The sequence below is a fragment of the Leptidea sinapis genome, chromosome 13, assembly GCF_905404315.1.
Source record: "Leptidea sinapis chromosome 13, ilLepSina1.1, whole genome shotgun sequence".
Lineage (NCBI taxonomy): Eukaryota > Metazoa > Arthropoda > Insecta > Lepidoptera > Pieridae > Leptidea > Leptidea sinapis.
Window position 1 is genome coordinate 14,514,449 of NC_066277.1, and position 20,628 is coordinate 14,535,076.

At 38.2% G+C, this 20,628-nt stretch overlaps 2 protein-coding genes and 1 non-coding gene across 3 annotated transcripts in view; 1 reads left to right on the forward strand and 2 right to left on the reverse strand.

The window, feature by feature from the left end:
• LOC126967633 (long-chain fatty acid transport protein 1) overlaps nucleotides 1-7,190 on the forward strand; it is a 45,984-nt gene extending 38,794 nt beyond the window's left edge. The window contains exon 12 of the mRNA XM_050812200.1: nucleotides 456-7,190. Within this exon, the coding sequence (XP_050668157.1) occupies nucleotides 456-767 (312 nt within the window). The 3' untranslated portion in view covers nucleotides 768-7,190. The remainder of the gene's footprint in view (nucleotides 1-455) is intronic.
• On the reverse strand, nucleotides 920-992 carry Trnay-gua (transfer RNA tyrosine (anticodon GUA)). The gene has a single exon. It is a non-coding gene; the product is annotated as a tRNA-Tyr (tRNA).
• Nucleotides 7,191-15,372: 8,182 nt separating the features above from the next.
• The window catches only part of LOC126967497 (probable metabolite transport protein CsbC), a 61,248-nt gene continuing 55,992 nt past the window's right edge, over nucleotides 15,373-20,628 (reverse strand). Inside the window, exons 7-9 of the mRNA XM_050811984.1 lie at nucleotides 18,206-18,377; nucleotides 17,320-17,434; nucleotides 15,373-15,864 (exon numbers count right to left, since the gene is read on the reverse strand). Coding sequence (XP_050667941.1) covers nucleotides 15,373-15,864; nucleotides 17,320-17,434; nucleotides 18,206-18,377 — 779 coding nt within the window. The remainder of the gene's footprint in view (nucleotides 15,865-17,319; nucleotides 17,435-18,205; nucleotides 18,378-20,628) is intronic.

Sequence of the window (20,628 nt, forward strand, 5' to 3'; positions counted from 1 at the left end):
AGGTACCACAAGTAGCCCAATCACGAGAATAACGCGCATGATATTGTTAATGGTGAGCAATTAAATAACAAATGTGTTTAGGTACTTATGTGTACACGCAAGACGTTATACTTCTTTGGCCTAACGAAGCAAAAATCATTAAAATGATTTATTTCTCCTCCTATTCAACGTTTTTAGAAAGAACAATTTTGTAAAAATCTTGCAAACATGACTGTGACAAATAAAAAAATATTAAATAATGGATACGGCTGTATGGGCTTGAACCCTTTGCCTGTTCTAATAATGGACGAAGAAACCAAAAAAAAAAAAAATCGAATGACGCAAACGTCAGATTTAGGAACTAACTTCAACCTGTTTCTTTTGTATTAGTTATCTTAAAATTTCACTCATAATTTTTCCATAACGAGAATTAAAGAAGTATAACTTCAGTAAATAATTATTCTTTTTATTTTTAGATTCCAAATATCGAGGGCAAAGCCGGTATGGCAGCTATTGCAGATCCAAACAACAGTTTAGACCTTGAAGGATTAGAGAAAGGGTTAAGTACATCCCTACCGGCATACGCGAGGCCTTTATTCCTACGAATTCTTCCGGAGCCCCCTTTGACTGTTACATTTAAGCTTCAAAAGAAGGAATTAGTTGAGCAAGGGTTTGATCTCACCAAACTTACTGACCCAGTCTTCTTCATGGATCAGAAAATGGGGAAATACGTGCCTCTCACCCAGAAGTTGTATGAGGATATTATGAATGGATGTGTTCGACTGTGAACACAGGATCTCTTACTCAAAATATATTATTGTTTAGCCATAGACGGGACCTTACCCGTTAAGTACAGAGGCTATTTAAATGAATTGAGTGGAATTCTATGGCTCTTATTTTTAAAGTTTAATTATTAATAAAAATTTGAAAATAAAATTTATGAACGATGCGTGATTCGAACCCGCGACATCTCGCGTTACGTGCGAACGCTCTTTCCACTGAGCCAACCGTTCGAGTGATGTATCGTTGATAAATCTTGTATTTCCAATCTGGTTTGTCTTGATGAAATAAATTCCACTAAGTTACATCCCCTGTGGAGTATTTAAGGTAAGCCTTATATGTTCCTAGAGCCACATACATTGTATGGTCATATGATTGAGGACAGCTATGAAAATAAATTTCATATTAAACATTTCTATAGAATCGTAATATTTCATATAAAGAAATAAAATACTACGTAGGTGTTCCATTTTTAAATTAATATCCAAACACTGAGTATCTCAATTTAAGTATTGCGTTATAAAAGCATTTCTTTCATTCAGTTTACACCAAAAAATGGCAGTCTAGCGAAACTCTCTAAGAAAAAAGCAATTCACTGCATTGTATGAAAAGTGCAGTCATTGATAGATTGACAGATGACGGCTATAATCTTCAAAAAACGGAGATAGCCGAAGTCCACTACGTCTTACGGCCGTTTTTAATAACCTATCTCTCCTTAGTTTAACTTACTAGAGAACAAATCTATTCTTTAAGCTTAATTACATTTCAATAACCTATCGACAGACAGCATTGGATTATAACTATGTTGGATATAACTATCGATTGATAAGATCTTGTTATTAAACGGTGATAGCAATATATCCGTAACTAGAGATACGTTATTGAAAACGGCCGCTAAGCAACTGTAAGCTTTCAAACTTAGCTGTAATAAGTACTATTTCAAACTTATATCAAATCATTGCACTTTTCCTAATAAACTAAATTTCAATCTTTACTTAGGTAGTACCGCCTCTTATTTCGTAGTATTTACATCCTCTTTGATAATGGCAAATAAATCTGGGCTTTGAAACGAGGCTGTCAAAGGTTCTTAATCATATGACCACCAATGAGTTTTATGATAGAAAGAGTATCATTTCCCTTTAGTGAGTATTTTTATTTCCTTGATTGTGTGAAATTGCTCAATTTGATCTTTATAATATCATGATCCATTATTTAGACTTTAACTTTATCCCTGTTTTATTATAGTATATTATTCAATGTTAGTGTAAAGCTGTTATGTGTATGATGTGTGTATAACTTAGATTATGGATTACTACATATACAACTAGGTACCGCACTACCTATGAACAATACCAATGTGGCAACTATTAAATGCTTGTGTGCGTGGCATCTTGATACTCAATTGCATCTTTAAAATTTTGTAACATACGCTTCGTGTTATTTTACTACTTACTGATGATATGTGATCCCAAGTCTTTCTTATTTCTTGTTGTAGATATTATTATTACAAAATGTTTTAATTTTAATAATTCAAGACCTAAATTTGCCAAATCGGTCCAGCCGTTCTCGAGTTTTAGCGAGACTAACGAACAGCAATTCATTTTTATATATATAGATATATAGATTATTATTAGCGAAGTTTAACAGAATATATGGCACACCAAGGTCAAACATTGTTTGAGACTGGCTCGAGTACGCTCACTTATCAAGCTCAACAGGGTCTTCTTTCCCCGCTGATTCTCCCAAGCCCGTTCCCTTGGCTGTGGTTTCGCTAGATAGTAGATAGGGACAGCGGGAATCTCGTTAATCCATTCATGCGCGTCACTAATTAGATGACGAGGCATTTGGCTATTTCCTCCCGCTTCGTCGGTATTTTGTGACCAATCCATTTTGATCATTGAGTTTTCACAAAAGGATTACTTGTAATCATTATGGATCCCCGAGGACACCACTGTCCCCCCTCACTGACGTTGCGAAAATTTCGCCGTGGTCCGGTTCGATGTCTCTAGTGGGGACCAGTCTCCTGAGTTTTGCAACCCAGGGTAAGAACTGGCGGGAAGAAACGGCGGGTCCGGCGTCAACCCTTACCGCAGGAGCCCGGGCCCTGACTCTAGCCTATCGCTCAAGCGGTTCTCGGTCATCTGATTAAACCGCGTCCAATTCATACACGACCCTCTCAACGCAACAATCGAAACGCTATCGAAGAACAACTCCTCCAACCGCAGCAGTTTCTTAAGATCCATATAGGATGCTCTGCTCCATACACCGCGCCAGGATATGGTGCAAGAGGTAACGCTGATCTTTGCTGCTCCGTGCAGTCCCAAACGGCTGCGTACCCTCTCGATCAAGTCCCCGTGTTCGGCATATTTATTACGTTTCCACGATGGGCTTGATCGAGCGGGCGCTAGCCGGAGACTACCTGTGCGTCAACGATAACTCCCTCACCATCCCTTTTGCAAATGATGTCCGGCTTCCTAAGTCCTTTGTCACCAGTCTGGACGTGGGGCTCCAGTTCAACGGTCCACCTTTGCTCCGATAACGCCGAGGCGAGTATGTTCACTACCCTGTTGTGTCTTTCTATCCGGCCGCCGTGTGTTCTAAAACACTTTTGTATTATATGAGCCGTCGTCTCCCTGACCATGCAGCCTGCACGGCAGTTCGACACGGGCTCCGATATCTCTGTTCTGCGTCCCCTAGTAGTTCTAATTCGGGACGGTAATGCATTACTGTGGCACTTAACATAGTCCACGTAATCGCGGCCGGTTATTTGATTGCACTTCGCACGAATTCAGCGGGTGGATCCTTTAACCTGCGACGACTCACGTAGTTTGTAGCCGTCAACTGATCCGTGCAGTTTTTGTTTCCAATACAGGGAGATAGACCTTTGGCCTGTTTTCGGGCAAACCGTTGACAACTTGGATAACAGCTGCTTTGCCCACCACATCTTGTTAATAACCCTTTTGGATTTAGCAGCGGCTGCGGCAGCCCCCCAATCCGACGCCCCAAACCTACCGTATCGTAGATGATATCCGTTCCTAGAAGGTACCCTACCCCTGGAGGCAAAGAAGCCAGTATAATGTCCATCACCATGTTGAATAGGATCGGAGACAGCGGGTTCCCCTGCCGAACTCCCTTCCCCACTTTCACAGGGTCACTCACACTCACACCAACGTAGTGAGGGCTGTTTGGTAAAGGCGAGCAACGTAGTCACAGAAAGCCATGGGTAGGCCTCTCTCTACAAGTAGCTTGACAAGCACCTCGTGCGACACTGTGTCAAAGGCCTTGGAGAAGTCTAGCACAGCCATTCATCCATAACATGACATTCCCGCAACTTGCTCCTGCTATCCCCCATAACCGTATCCAACACCGCTGTGTTTTCTAGGCAGCCGTCGGCGTGGACGAGTCCTCGCTGACGATAGTCCGGGGGGCAACAATTCAAAATTCTCTGAGCCAAGAGGCTATGCATATGCCTCAGCGGTATCGATGCAATCGAAATTGGCCGGTAGTCGCCGGGGCCCGCAGGCTCCTCGTTCTTTGGCACGAAGATAGTTCTGCTTTGTCGCAGTAGTTCTGGGATTTAGCCTATCCTCATCCATTCGTTGAAGAGGTCCGCTTTGGATTGCAGGGTTATACTACGCCAGTCGTCAGGCGTAATGCCGTCAGGACCTGGCGCAGTTTGAAGACCGATACGGGCCTTTCTGATCTCTTGAGCAGAAAATGGGGCCCAAAGCTGGGATTAGTCGCGCGTGCCTCCGTGCCGCTCTTTCAGCCGTAAGGCCTTCAGAGCTTCCGGTGTGGGCCCAGCAGCGGTCGACACTGCCTCAAGTATAGGCTGCCAATATGACAATATATCCCCAAGAGAGTGCTTCACGCCCCTAGTTGCGCCACCATACCTCAGCTGCAGCACGACTTCGTGATTTTTTGAATATCTCCTGAACCCTAGCGTACTCCTCGCGCCTCCGCTATCGCGAAGTCATCTTCAAGCCGGTGGCGTTTCCGGACTTGTGAGTTGTCTTCCGCCCCCCCCTTCCTCCTGACTCCAGGCTCATTCGCATCTTCCGTGCCGCCTCCCTCTCACAGAGTAGTTTGGCAAGCAGTTCCGACACGTCTGGCCTATCCGAAGTCAACTCGGCGAAGGGGTCATCAAGGTCGGTGGTTTACACTCTAGAGTCGGTTGTCGGGTGGTCTTCCACGGGCGTCGTTGCTTCGCGGGACAGCTCCACCTCCCTGACGGTGGCCGCAATCCGCATCTCCTCGAGGTACTCGAGCACTTTGCTTTTGTACGCAGTGGAGCGCCTTTGGCCCTTAATCGCCTCCACAGTCCTTCCGGAACCTGAGAGACGAGCCGCCAGGGTAATAATGGTGCACTTCCCGGTCTCCACAATTAATCCCGCTTTAGTACGCGCTAACATCGTCAACTCCATTCATCGCTCCACCTCCTCTTTACCCTATCTGTAGGGGCGGCTTCGGTGTTCGAATGCACCGGGTGGGGCCGTCGTTTATGGACGCCCAGCCCGATAGCAGTTGTAAATGGTCATGTGCAAATCGGACAAGTGAACTGGAGATGACCACCGCTCGGCGATCGACCAGATTCAGGGTCCGGGTTAATAATCGAGATGCTCTCTGACTCCTGCGGGAGGTCAGAGGTCAAATCCACTGCCGTGGTACGGCTCACATTATTTGACATAGCTTCTCTTGATTTTTCGGCCGTGGGGGCTGCTAACCCTTCACAGCCGATTCGCCCTATCGGGGCGAATCGGCTGGGGGCTCATTGGGGGCTCACCCCCAATGCATCACCCGCTATGTGGCGTGGATCATACAGGTGATAATGCATGCTCCCCGCCCAGCCTCCAGGCAAGCCTGTTGACCTAGTAGTAGAGCATGCTCCTCGCTTGAAGGCCAGTGAACGCGGCGAGATTCAGCACTCTGGCCGTTGATGGCTGAAAGGATGTTTTGGCGTTCGCCCCCCCCCCCCCCCAAATGGATATTTCTATCCAACGTTAGTTAAGAGCAACGGCACCGCGTGCAGGTCGTGGGTAGGAGTTGGGCTTCACTAATGCAACTGCAATTTACGCGCAGCGCATTAGCTCTTCCCCATTGCAAAGTGTAGTGCACGCACGTCATCGCCTCAAAGAGACTCAGTCTATGATCCCCCGTCCACATTTTTTTGCCAGCAAACCCATGAACGGGCCGTACACCCCCAGTGGAGCAACTCGGACTCTCCAGCCTATTAGGGCCCTGCTTCCGGGAGCATTAGCGCGTTGCATCAGTTAAGAGAGTCATAGTTTCTCCCGCCGTTTACCCGCGCTTGCTTGAATTTCTACACGTTGACATTCAGAGCACTGGGCATAGACATAGTATTAGTTGCTGTTTTTTGCAACTACGCCTGCGGTATCTACTTGGAGCGCAGCGGAGACCAATCCTTAATCTACGGTGTATAATTATATTTTAAGGTCGAGAAACTCTATGTCTATCTTCCTAAATACGAAAGTTCACACTCGTAATTATTCCTATTATACTTTAAAAAGTTTTTAATTTAAATGTGGGATATTCGTGTTAGTTAAAGTAGATAGGGACTACTACCGAAAAATTATGTTAAGGCGAAGAATAAGCAGAAAACACGCAAACAAGGTGTTTTTAGACAAGTTTTGTGGTGAAAATATAGCATTTGGAGCTATAAACACTACTTTATCCTGTTACACATACCCTTAAGTCTTACTTGTAGGTTGCTAATGTTTGCTGTTAGTTAAACTTAACACTCCAGAGCTATATGAATTACCAGTTTTGTTTGCAGTTAAACAAGTTTTTTCTCGGTATGATGCATTTGTTTAGTATACTGCTCTCATAAGAGTTGTTCTTATAGCTTTTACTTTTTTGTGTTGGTACATTTATTAAGATAAGTAATCAATAATGAGGATTGTAAGCAATTAAACTGTTTGTGCCTGCTAAAACGTTAAATTTTCGACGCAAGAATTTTGAAAATATTGGCTTTGTTACATAGGAGCCGTGAACTCATATCGCTCAAGGTCGCCGGCATTTAGTGTCGCCTTAAACAAAACTAGCAGTAAAAAGTTAGACATTATTCAAATTAAACCGTTGAAAATCAAGTTAAATCCAGTAGACCTGATTGGGTAGACTAGTATTACATTAAATACCCCATGCAAACCATTTTCTCAACCAACTGAAGTGAGCGGGCACTGAGATACTGAACGCTCATTGGTCAGCATATGATCACAACGTATTCTAATTGGTCGGGTACTATTCAGAATAATCGCTATTGGCTACCGTAGATATTTATGATATATCTATTTTCTTTTATGTGGTTTCTGCACGGACGTGTAAAAAAGAAGCGCCGTGATATTAGCAAAGAAAATGATATTTGTGTCAATATACGATAAGTTTTGTATTCACTGAATAAATTATTGTTTTAATATTTTATTTTATTTAACGAATATTGGGTTCAATCAATAATCCATAGCGGCACTGGATTGGAATGGTCATTTCAATGGTCTTATTATAGTACGTCTAGATAGATTTGCTGCTATAGAACCGAAGAAAACAGGCCAGGTTTATTAGTTTAGTGTGTGTGAAAGCTATGTCTTACACTCGCGCTTTGTATGTCACTTTGGGTCAGTGTGTGTGCATTGCTTAAAAAAGAGGTTAACTGTCAAACTCAATTTCTACATCGTTGTCTAGATACAGCTTTTTGCTGCTAGAGAACCGATGAAAACAGGCCAGGTTTTTTTTGTTTTTTTTTGTTTTTGTTGTATTGGCCAGGTGTTTTACGTTAGTGTGCGTGAAAAGCCACGTCTTACCCACGCGATTTGTGTGTCACTCTGCGTCAGTGTGCGTGCATTGCTCAAAATAGAGTTTAACTGTCAACCTCAATTTTTCGTCGTTTTCACAGCTGTCACAGTCTATATCATAAATGATGTCTACACTTACTATCAGTTGAACGTATTTCCAGTCTCCTTACTTTTTCTCATAAAAAATCTTCAATATTTAAAATACTTCCCGGCCGTGTGGAATAGACGGGGAACACCCTGTATAAAGCATATCAGAACGCCATTAGGTACGAATGTACCTAACGTATACTTGCTTCGGTTCTTTGTACAACCATTGTAGTATCATTTTTAGGGTTCCGTATAAAAAAAAAATAAGCTCTTATAGGATCACTCGTGCGTCTGTCTGTCACACCCAATTTTCTCCGAATCTACTGGATCAAATAAGGTGAAATTTGCTAAAATGGTGTAATCTTTGATTATGTCTCAAATTAAGGTGTGCAAAGTTAAAATATTTTTTTTTTAAATAAAAGTCGTTTTCGGGGGTCTTATTAGAAAATTAAAAGAAAACTTGGTTTTGCAAACCTTACTGTATCGTAAATAAAATTTGAAAACAATATTTTACGGGACTCGGACCCACGACCTCTGGCGTTCCGTGCCAGTGCTCTCCCTACTGACCCAATCGTTCGAGTGACTTATCGTCATAGAATAGTAAAAAAAAGTAGCTAGTGAAATTATTGGGCAAATGATCTTATATCTCAAGGCGACGAGCGCAATTATTGTAGTGCCACTCAGAATTTTTGAGCATTTCAAGAATCCTGAGCGGCACTACATTGTAATGGGCATGGCGTATCAATTACCATCAAGTGAACATCCTGCTCGTCTCGTCTCTTATTATTATGAAAAAAAAAGATCATGAGAAGTATCACATAAGTAGATCACATTTATAATGCATAGAACATTGAATAAAACCACCATTTAACACCACAGTTACTTTATTGTGTTAACAAAACTAAGGATATGTTATCAAAATTATAATTCATATAATTTCCAATAAAATACTATCTATAAAAATATGAATCTGACAGATTTGTGCGGGAATGTGTTTCTTATTTCTATAGAAATAGAGTCCATTTCTAAGACAGACAAAAATCAATGTTTCCCTTCATCGTGTTATTTTATATAAATCGACCCGACAAACATTGTTATATCCAAACAAATGAGATTAGGGGTTGGTCTCCGCTGCGCTCCAACTAGATACCGTACTACCTAAGAACAATAACTTTTTTATTACGGCAACTATTAGATGCTTGTGTGCGTGGCAGCTTGGCACTTGAAATTAATGAAATACAAAATACTTAAATTCTTTGCACTTATTTTCTATTTAAATTAACATAAAATATTTAAATAAGTTAAACCAAAGTACATATAAATTATAACTTAGATATTTTATACGTCCAGATAGAGCCTCTTGCTGTTAGGCAACGCATGACAACAGGTCAGGTTTATTACTTTAGAATATCTACGTCTTACACTCGCGATACGTCAGTCACTTTTAGCGTATGTTGCTAAAAGTATATGATAACAGTTAGATGCTATATTTTTTCGTAGTGTTCAGTCTATCTAGACATAAAAATTATCCATTAGGCAACACGTATGTATGTATTCTCTTTTCACACAATGCTCGTTTTGCACAGTAAAAAAAAAATATTTTTGTCTGACTTAGAAACCGACAGTAATCTTCAATGAACGTCGGATATAACATATTTAAATGAAATATTTTATAGGACTAAAACTCGTATAAAAATTACATTTTTATAATGATATAATCCTGACGTTTCGTTGTCTTTGCAGTCCAACTTGTTGACTACGATTTGGTCAGCAATAATTACACGCGTTTTAAGCCCCGGAATAGTATTTTATTTAATCTTTATTTAGGAACTCAACATCAATACTTATAAGTTAAATAAAATAATGAAATTTGGAAAGGCTGTGTCTATTTCTATAACATTTAGAAGTATTAAATTAATTGCACATCAATTTATATAAAAATCGTAGCGAACAAGATGGTACCTATTAACTTAATGTCAACATATTCTAGATACAATATTCTACACTACTTAAGTTTAAAGCTTTTTGTTGGATATAATCTTAATAATGAAAAAAAAAAATTAGGTATCAATTGACTTTCTCAATCTATATATATAAAAATGAATTGCTGTTCGTTAGTCTCGCTAAAACTCGAGAACGGCTGGACCGATTTGGCTAATTTTGGTCTTGAATTATTTGTGGAAGTCCAGGGAAGGTTTAAAAGGATATATATTTGAATAAATATGAAAGTGTTAGGAATTAAATAAAAACAACGGTTTTTTTTTTCCTTCGATGTGTCCCCCGTCGTCCGATGTTTGTTTTGTATGGACATATTTTCTATGAGAGAATTTATTGACGAACGGTTCGACAGTTCTGCTGTGAAACAATTTCATAACAACAACAGAGAGCATATTTTACGAAATAATTCTTGATGTTATGATATATTATTGACAAATTCAATAATTTTTTTTTTATTTATTATATACAGAACAACGTCTGTCGGGTCCACTAGTAATTAATAAAATATACCTACACAGCACTAATGCCAAAATACGTCAGCTGTATAGCTACAGATACACTGCTATAAGCATTTCAATGAAAAAGTGTCTAACTATTCATATATATTTTTTAATTATTTATTTATCGCGTGCACCAGTCATGAGCATGTCGGTGACGGGAACCCATAAGATTTTTCCCGACCGAAAAGCGCCCAATGCAGCTAAAGAAGTTTCCACTACAAAAAAGCAAGGGTAATCAGAACACTTTGTTTTTTTCTAATATTAAATTTTATAAAAAAAAAGATAGCTTAAGTAGGTAATCGGGGAGCCACAATACATCCACTCCCGCTCAACACCTTAGGGAGGAGGGGATGGCTGAAAAACAGCGCTGCGTGGAAACATAAATCCATGATTCCATGTCAGGTGAAGCTGGGTCTTTTCCTTTTGCCTTCTGTTTCATCGCGTATCCTAATTGTTCATTTTATATTTGTAATTATTTGTATGGCAATAAAGAATTTATTATTTTCTATTTATTATTGTTAAAAACTCACAATTGGTATTTGTAAAGAAAATTTTGATTGCTGAAAAAGCGCTCTTTCGGCATTTTATATGAATGGAGACAACAGTGGTCGTTCGGGACATACAAGCGAGATGAAAAACAATGAAACAAACAGAGCCTGAGTTCTTGAACGCGCCATGTGTATGATCTAGTAAAATCGGGTGAGTTTCATGTTTTGTCATACTATAATCTATACATAATATAAATCAAATTGGAGTGTCTGTTTGTAATATTAAAAAAAAACGTTTTTTACTACATGTAAATGAATATATATACGGTATACCAAAATCACATTTTTTACAATTTTTGTCTGTCTGTCTGTTTGTTCCGGCTAATCTCTGAAATGGCTGGAACGATTTTGACGGGACTTTTATTGGCAGGTAGCTGATGTAATAAGGGGTAACTTAGGCTACGTTTATTTTAAGAAAAATTATTTTATTTTAGAAAAATAAAGTAATATTGCTATGTCCAAGAAACTGTTTAACTCTAAAAATAATTTATGTGGCAAAACAACGTTCGCCGGGTCAGATAGTTGTAATGTAAGGATAAATACCATCTTATTCGCAGTTATTGCAAAGTAATTTTTAACTATATAAGTACGCAATTCCTTAAGTGGCTGATACAATATTATTCACTATAAATTCTTAAAACTACAGAGTTACACTATTAGAACAACATCAATTCCATAATTATAAAGGCTGACTTATACTATATTATAGTTATTTCATATGAAGATGAAGTTACCCCAAAGTTTTAAATTACTTCGCCCTGTCATGTAATTCTGTAGTCTAACGAACGTTCCCAATATTCAGATAAAAATCTTAACTATCGTTAACTTTTCTGTCCCAATAAACTAATTGGACGACGTATAGCTTACCTTTTAGCTTATTTTATATAAACTTGGTATGGGAAGTATAATTCACGCATCCCAATATAAGGCGATAAGAATGACTTATCGGGTACATTGGGACAGCTTCAGATGACTAACAGTAGAAGGTAGTAATTTATCTCTATCTGTTGATAATATATTGGGAACGGCTGTAAGATAATTTATACGTCTAAATAGAGTCTCTTGCTGTAAGACAACCGAAAAAACAGGCCAGGTATATTGGCTTAGTGTGCGTGACAAGCTAAATCTTACACTCGCGATTCGTATGACATTTTATCTTAGTGTGCGTAAATTGCTCAAAATAACGTCTAGTTCTTAATTCAATTTTATTTCGACGTTTTCACAGCTCTCATAGTCTTCAAAGACGTATAAATAATCTAATTCTGTAGTGGCAAAGGTAAGATTTAAATTTGGAATAACTTACTTCTTGTTTATAACTAATTCAGGCTATTTCTATTGGGCATTTAATTACTCTAAGTACTTATTCATTCGGTTCGATTATAGTTGATCTTCTAACTTTAATTTAAATCGAAGCGATAAAAATCTATTCAACTTAACTTGACCTTTCAACCATTGTCCTCAGTATTATCAGTTCAATTTATTTGTTTACATTTACACTTTAATGTGACGTTTTCTTTTTTGAGTTTTATTACGTGTTAAATAATAAGAAACAAAAAATGTGTAGGTAGCAACACAACAGTGAAGAGCAGCAGCTGACAGCATCTTTCTCGCTCGGGTACACTCGGCGGTCCCGATTTCACCCGATCAGCCTAACCTACTACCTAATTACACTTGTCAGAAGTGAAACCTGAATTTTGCATGAACCTCTAAACTGCTTATGAAGTCCTGGTACATGTTGCTAGGATGACACATGATTTCATCCGCTGTGTAAGACATTACTATCACCCCTACCAAAATTTATGTTCACTTGGTGTCTATGTAGTAATACGTCTTGCGCATGACGCCAGAATATATTAATGTATACTCGCGTCATACATAAGACAATCTCTTCTTCAATTATGCTCGCCTGGTACCAAAACACTGTGTAATGCTTCCTATCTCATTTTCTTCCGCGTTAAATTGTATGAATTTCTTTTTAGTACTGTCGCTGGATTTATAACAGTTGTATTGTTCACATCCAACTTAATACCTGTTCTCAACAACTTAATCAAACCATGTTATAGTTATTTATGCAACTGTTGTGTATTAAGGGGTATAAAACACGAATGTGGGTTAATCACATGAGTTTTTTAATACCTTATCATCAACAGTTGCATATAAGACTTTATCTACACCCATAATATGAATCAGTTAGCTTACTACCAACATTAAAATAGCCAGTCCTAGTAACCATTACATAATCTAAACGAGTGTTGTAATGAAAACGGATGATGTAATGTTGTACTGAATTTCATTACAACACTCGTTTATCCAAACGATGTAAGGGTTATTAGGATATCGGGTGTTTTAATTTTCGCAATAATCTGTTTTAGAATCTTTAATAAGGATTTAAAGAATGGGTGTAGATAAACACAGTATACGCCATACGAATGTAGTTTTAATAGCAGGATTGGATCACGTAATGTGAGCTGCGTTATTTATACTAAACTTATTTGATCCACACAGTGACGGGAAAGGAGTTACCTTCCGCGATAGAAGTTGACATAATAGCTGACTTATTTTACTCGATTCATCACGCAAAAAATACACTAGTTTGAGGGAATATTAAATCCACGCATCATGCAATATTATACAAAAAACATTCATCTAAATAATATAATTCTATACTATTCACTAATTAATTATTAATATCTAATCCATTTATACCTAATTAACCGTTTAACAATCTTTAAGCGTAATTCTTACGCCAATGTATGTATAAATAAATTGTTTATATGATATCTCGCAAATATATTTGGCCGTTTCTACTTCCTTCAACCCTCAGTATGTAAACATAATATTATGTGTGATAAAAACAAATAATGGGTCAACTCTTTTATCAGTGGGAGGCTCCTTTGCACAGGATACCGGCTAGATTATGGGTACCACAATGGCGCCGTTAAGCCGTAGTGTATTACCGTGTTTCGGTCTGAAGGGCAACTGAGACTTAACATCTTATGTCTCAAGGTGACGAGCGCAATTGTAGTGACGCTCAGAATATTTGGGTTTTTCAAGAATCCTGAGCGGCATTGCATTGTAATGGGCAGGTCGTATCAATTACCATCAGCTGAATGTCCTACTCATCACGTCCCTTATTTTCATAAAAAAAAACTCCGTCTCGACGTCTTGTCGTTACAACACGATAGGGTTGTCAAAAAAAATTGCTAAAAATATGATAATAATAAGTTGATAATAAATTTCAATGAATATGTAGAAATGTTGTAGTACGAGAATACCAAACACTTGCAACATATTTCATTTACGTGAAAGCTCGTGCCTGTATACGAGTACCGATTTGCAATAGAATAAATCGGTATCAGCGAAGACAGCGCGGACAGTAAACGGACGCCACTTTTCTTTAGCATCACACCCCATCGATGATTGGTCGAGCGGCCCAGTTGACTCACTATTTCTATTTATTACACATATCATATTTCCTGCAGCTTTTTTACTGACATTAAAAGCTTTTCTGCAAACATTTTAAATACAACGTTCCCAATATATCTGCAACTTTAAAAATGTAGAAAATATTTATCTCTCACCTTACTCTTTTCATTTACCTGACTTCTAATATTTGTATGAAATTGGTATATTTTTCATATAGATTTTTTTAACACTAAATTACAAATATGGGACAATCCGCATACACATATACGACTCAAGCATGTACAGATAGCATAAACACTGCGGGATATTAACAGGAATGATGAATAAGAAAAGGAATATATACCTATGCTATAGGAATATATCAGCACGGCTAAGATTCATAGCTTCAATAACGAGTTCTACATTCGACCTTTTAGCTTTCTCACCCTATCAGTTCAATGGTATAATTTCACTTTCATTAGAAGCCTCAGAACTTGCCACTTATAAAATATTTATCATTGATATGTTTCTGTGGCCAATTGTGGTATTTTAATCAGTTTTGAAAATTTCGGTTTATTGTTGTAAAGCTAACATGTAGGTATGACTTATGGTAAAACTTAGGGTTTACTAGAATGTAGACTTATTACTCATAGACGCCATCAACAGATCTAATCAAAATAATAATCTTCTAAATGAAGAGAAAACATTAGTGGCGATTTTACCATACATTCATTCACGACTCATTTCACTTTGGTTAACATTGCATTATCATTAATTGACGTTTTTTTTTTCAAGGTAAATATCACACATAACTACAGTCTACACTTTTGGCTTCAGAATACCTGCAACTGTATTTTCAAACCCTTTATTTTCCAGTCTCATCTTATCCGGAATTGTGATCAATTTCAGTTTCGTCCGGTATAATGAATACCTTGGGTATATGTCATCGTTCGATTTTTCGTTTCTCCATCATCAAAATCCACGGACCTTTTAAGCTTTCGTCAATTTGGCTCTGAGATTTCCCTTTCGTTTCTGGTAATATTAAGTAGATGTACCAGGCGCCCAGGAGCGTGATAGAGGAAGAAATATAATAGGCGGCGTGAAGTCCGAGTGAGAAGGCGATTGTTCCATAGTATCGCAGGACTAGGAAGTTGCTAAGCCACATCCAGGCGATGAGAAAGCTTGAGGCAAGGCTGCGAACCTGGTACAAATAATTTTAAATTTAGGTTAGAGTTGCAACTAACATTGAGTGAGAGAAAGGCATAGGATCTAATTGGACTGCGCCTGACTTCCTGGCATAAGATAAAATGTAAATATATTTGAATAGTAAGCTCGAAAGTGATCAATAATTTTAATAAGTATAAAAGTACTTACATTTATTGAAAACAGTTCCGTGACTAAAACATAAGGAACAGAACCAAGGCCTATGTTGTAGAAAAACAAAACCATAGACAACAGAATCACAGGCAGCCATATTGTAACGTCATCCGCGTCGCTTTGATCAATCTTCACTGGCCATTCCACCACATATGAGATATTATCTGAACTAAGCCGATGCCATGGCTTTGTCTCGTTATATTTTATTGAATCATTGTAACTAGTGATGTTCTCAAAATATATCCTATCTTTGATGGTTTTGTCTTTGACAATTTTTTTGTAAGACAACAGTTTGTGGGTGATTGAGTTGAGATGTGGATCGCAGTAAACTCCAAGAACAGCTAGGCAGAAGGCGATTCCAGAGCATGACCACAGCAGTAAAGTCTGGAAAGCATAAATGTAGATTTACTGCCAAAAGTACAGTATTATGTAATGATTTACCTAACGGATTTAAAGGTCGTAGCTCACTAGGACAACCCAGCATACGACCCATATCAATATTACAACTTCATGTGTGGAATGATTGGTGAAGTCAGTGTTTGGGTCCAAGAAGACCGTTAGTGTCGTTGACGATAAACGACGCAACGGCGATACGACGCTATGGCGATACACCGCACCCAGTCTCTACCCAACCTTTATTGCTAGCCATATTTTGGAACATGAAGGTCGTATATCATTCTTTTTCTACGTGTTTCATTTTCTTCTTCACTTTGCAAGAAAAGACAGACTATGACTAATCGATTCGTGAACATGCACTCGATTTAGCGTTTTATGTAAAAATGTAATCATTTTATATAAAAAAAAGTGGATTAAATTATTAGAAGTTTGACTCCAGCAGGTATTTCTATTGCCAATTGGGTATCTGGGTATATTTTTTGCAGGCCTTTTAGATAGGATTTTAAATGAAAGAGTAATAAATTATCATTCTCAACCACTTTTGTCAGGGATAAATTTATCTGTAGAACCCAGTTTAGCGATTATCTATACCGAATAAGTAATTCATCTTTCAATCTCTTTGTTACTATTTCTATATCAGTTCTTGATAAATTTATGGTGTAAACCATATAAAACTAGAACTCTCATGTGTGTTAACCAGAATCCAAATTCATTTAACGTTACACCAACGTTGGCAACGAGTGGACGCCGTGTGCCTCTTGGGTCTAATGAGCTACGACCTATACAAAACATCAAGTGTGAATGGTAACAAAAATGGGGGTGCTTCCGTAATTCTAACGTGTTGTAATATTATTATTTTTTATCTTATAACATTATTTCGAATTTCGTTACAAGCTATAGCTAAATTAAGTAATAAAATATATTAATACCAAATAAATAATTGTCATAAAGCATTAATTCTTTGTTTTTTATTGTTCTCACTTGAAAGTAGGAGTTGAACTTTATTGTAACTTTTTTTTTGTTTATCCAGTGGGAGGCTCCTTTACACAGGATGCCGGCTAGATTATGGGATATGGCCTTTTTCTGCCGTGAAGCAGTAATGTGTAAGCATTATTGTGTTTTGGTCTGAAGGGCACCGTAGCTAGTGAAATTACTTGTCAAACGTGACTTAACCTCTATGTCTCAAGGTGAAGAGCGCAATTGCAGTGCCGGCATTGCATTGGAATGGGCAGGGCGTATCAAATACCATCAGCTTGTCTCGTCCCTTATTGTCACAAAAAAAAGCATTTACATTGGGTAAATTTAGATCTTGATTTTATATGTTGAAAGAATACAATATGTTTAACAGAACGACGGGCGGATCGTTTCCTATACGACCTCATAAAGCACCATTAATACGTAAATGAAAGCAAGTGAACATGAATGCAACATATATTTGCTCACCTTTCTACCAACCCTATCAACACTACCACAGGCTACTGCCGCTCCAAGCACCAGAGCTGTGCCACACAGCATTGAACCAGCTTCTGACGACTCGAACAAATCCCGGGGCAGCGTTCTGAAAGATTACAACGTTACGTAGGTTTTACACTTATTTAAGAGCTATCATCATCATCATCATCAGCCGGAAGACATCTACTGCTGGACAAAGGCCTCCCCCAAAGATTTCCACGACGATCGTTCCTGCGCTGCCCTCATCCAACGTATTCCGGCGATCTTGACCAGATAGTCGATCCATCTTGTGGGGGGCCTACGAACACTGCGTCTTCCGTTACGCGGTCGCTATTCGAGGACTTTATTGCTATATGTCCGTCTTTTTTGGTCTATTTTGGTCATTATTTTAAGCCTGAAGTTTTAAGTCGACCACGCTGTTCCAATGAAAATTGTCAATTTCACGTACAACATTTGAAAATAGATTCAAATTAAATAATTTTAAATCAAATAAGACCAGAGAAGATGTAGAATAGAATTTTACCGAGAAGGCCTGAATTCTAAGTTGCCTTTAATAGATCCACGCGCAAATTACCAGTGGGAGTCTCCTTTGCACAGGATGAAGGCAAGATTATGGGTACCATAACGGCGCTTATTTCTGCCGTGAAGCAGTAATGTGTAGACATGACTGTGTCTCGGCCTGAAGGGCGCCGTAGCTATTGAAATTACTGGGCAAATGAGACTAAACATCTTTTGAATCGTATTAATAACCATCAGCTGAACGTCCTGCTCGTCTCGTCACTTATTTTCATAAAAAAAAATAAGTATAATAATGCACGCGTTAATTACACACCGTTTCAATGGAGTATGAGGGTATTTAAAAAGAAAAATATAATACCCGTTGTAAATAGTGAAGTTGTACGCTGTTACGTTCAGCTTTGGTATCCGGTGTGTAGAGTGTCGTAGCACGGCGGCCGCGAAGCTATTGACAGCGCCCGCTCCGCTCCCCGCTGCTACGGCGATCAGCACGAGGCAAGAGATGAGCGCACGACGGGCGTTACTACCGCGGACTGAGGGACGAAAGAATCTATAGAGCATATCAATTTATACGTCTAGATAGACCCTCTTGCAACTAGACTTTTATTATGACTATAGTGTGCGTGACACATTCGCAATTTGTCACTTTGTGTTAATGCATGGCTCAAAATAGAGGGTAACTGTCAACCTCAATTTTTGAAGTTATACTTCTTTAGGTGCGTTATGAAAAAATGATGAGAGTGAAATATTAAGATGCGCGCGCAGCACTGTAAGACAAAAGTAACAGGTGAAGTTAGTTTCTAAAATTTTTTGACGTTTGCGACTTTCGTTTCTTTTGGTTTCCTCGTCCATTATTAGGATAGTCAGAGGGTTCCAAGCCCGAACCGCTGTATTCGTTATTTAATAATTAATTGTCAAAGCCATCGTTTGCAAGATTTTTACAATATTGTACTTTCTACATCGCACGAGGAATAAATTATTTTAAGGATTTTTGCTTTGTTAGGCCAAAGAAGTATAACTTCTTGCGTGCATACATAAGTACGTACTATTTTTTCTACGTTTCCACAGCTGTCACAGTTAATCTCGACGGATCGATGTTAAGCTAATTATAATCCGTGCCACTGACTTTGAAACCACATAAAAACTCCCGTAACCCCGAAAATGTACACATTCTATGGATCTTTCTTCGGTTTACACAAATCTCAGTTTAAATACTCGCCACATAATTTGGCACACTAACACACAATTTGGTGCAGCATAATAAAGTTATTGTGTTTTTTTTTTCTGTATGTGATTAAAAGGACAAACGAGCCACTATATCGAAACGTGGCCTTTTGGTTGAAGTTTTGAAAGCTTTGAAGGGTTGAAAGAACTTTGAATTTACTGAAGATGTATCAATCTGGAATCACGATGCCAAGAGTTACATTCTATAGTTTTATTTGAGTAGACCAATGACATTCTATACACATTGGAGTATACTGTAGACAGAAAGATGAATGTACGCATTTGGTTAATTTTTTTTCGAAAGAAGGAAAATACATTTACTTATTGAAGACCCCGAAACGGGGCCCATATGTCGGGCTCGCGTGTAAACACCCCTTACCGACTAAAAACCTCTTCTGTGCTGATAGCCCTAAAGGCTTTTACAGCGCAGCCAGGCGGGGGCCTTGGAGGCCAAATCCGTACCTTTATCTTTGGTATTGGGTTATGGGATGTAACGGTTTGGGTAATGGCGGTAGTGAAAAGTTTTTTGGCAGCTGTCATAATTTTTTTAATTCTGAGTTATAAACTAGAGTTGGCCCCAACTGTCAAATCGTTCGATAACTTACTTACGTGCAACATTTGTCGAATTTGTTTGCAAACTGAATTTTCAAACTAAACATCATCTCGACTAATATAAGAACAGAGGTCAGTTCAAATTTCTTTCTATCCCAGAGAGGTTTGAAAATTTGAATGAAATAATAATATGTAAATCGTTGTTAATATTTATCAACTAGTAAGTCTATTTTTATGTGCGGTTTTTGAACGCATCATGGAGGGCTTACGATATTTGTGTATAAAAAAACTGTGTCTACTTATGTGTACTTCTTTGGCGTAATAAAGCAAAAATCCTTAAAATTATTTATTCTTCCAAGTAAGGAAGGAAGGAATTCCTCTCTACTTTTGTAGAAAGAACAATATTGTAAAACTTTGCAAAGATGCCTTTGATAATTAATTATTAATTAACGAATACGGCTGTGTGGGCTAAACCCTTTGCCTGTCCTAATAATGGACGAAGAAATTTGAAATTTTTAGGAACCAACTTCACCCTATTACTTTTGTGTTACTTAAAATTTCACTCTCATAATTTTTTCATAACGCGCCTAAAGAAGTATTACCTTGATAAATACGAGTATATTTATATTCTATTCCAATCTTATCTTATTTTGTATTAAATTCGTTACAGAAATCAGGTCAATGAACTTCTCCGAACACTCCCCGTGATAAATGCAGAAATAATCTATATATATAAAAATGAATTGCTGTTCGTTAGTCTCGCTAAAACTCGAGAACGGCTGGACCGATTTGGCTAATTTTGGTCTTGAATTATTTGTGGAAGTCCAGGGAAGGTTTAAAAGTTGAATAAGTATGAAAGTGTTCGGAATTAAATAAAAACAACAAATTTGTTTTTCCTTTGATGTGTCCATACATAATTTCTATGAGAGAATTTATTGACGCATGGTTTGACAGTTCTGCTGTGAAACAATTTCATTACAACAACAGGGAGCATATTTAACGAAATAA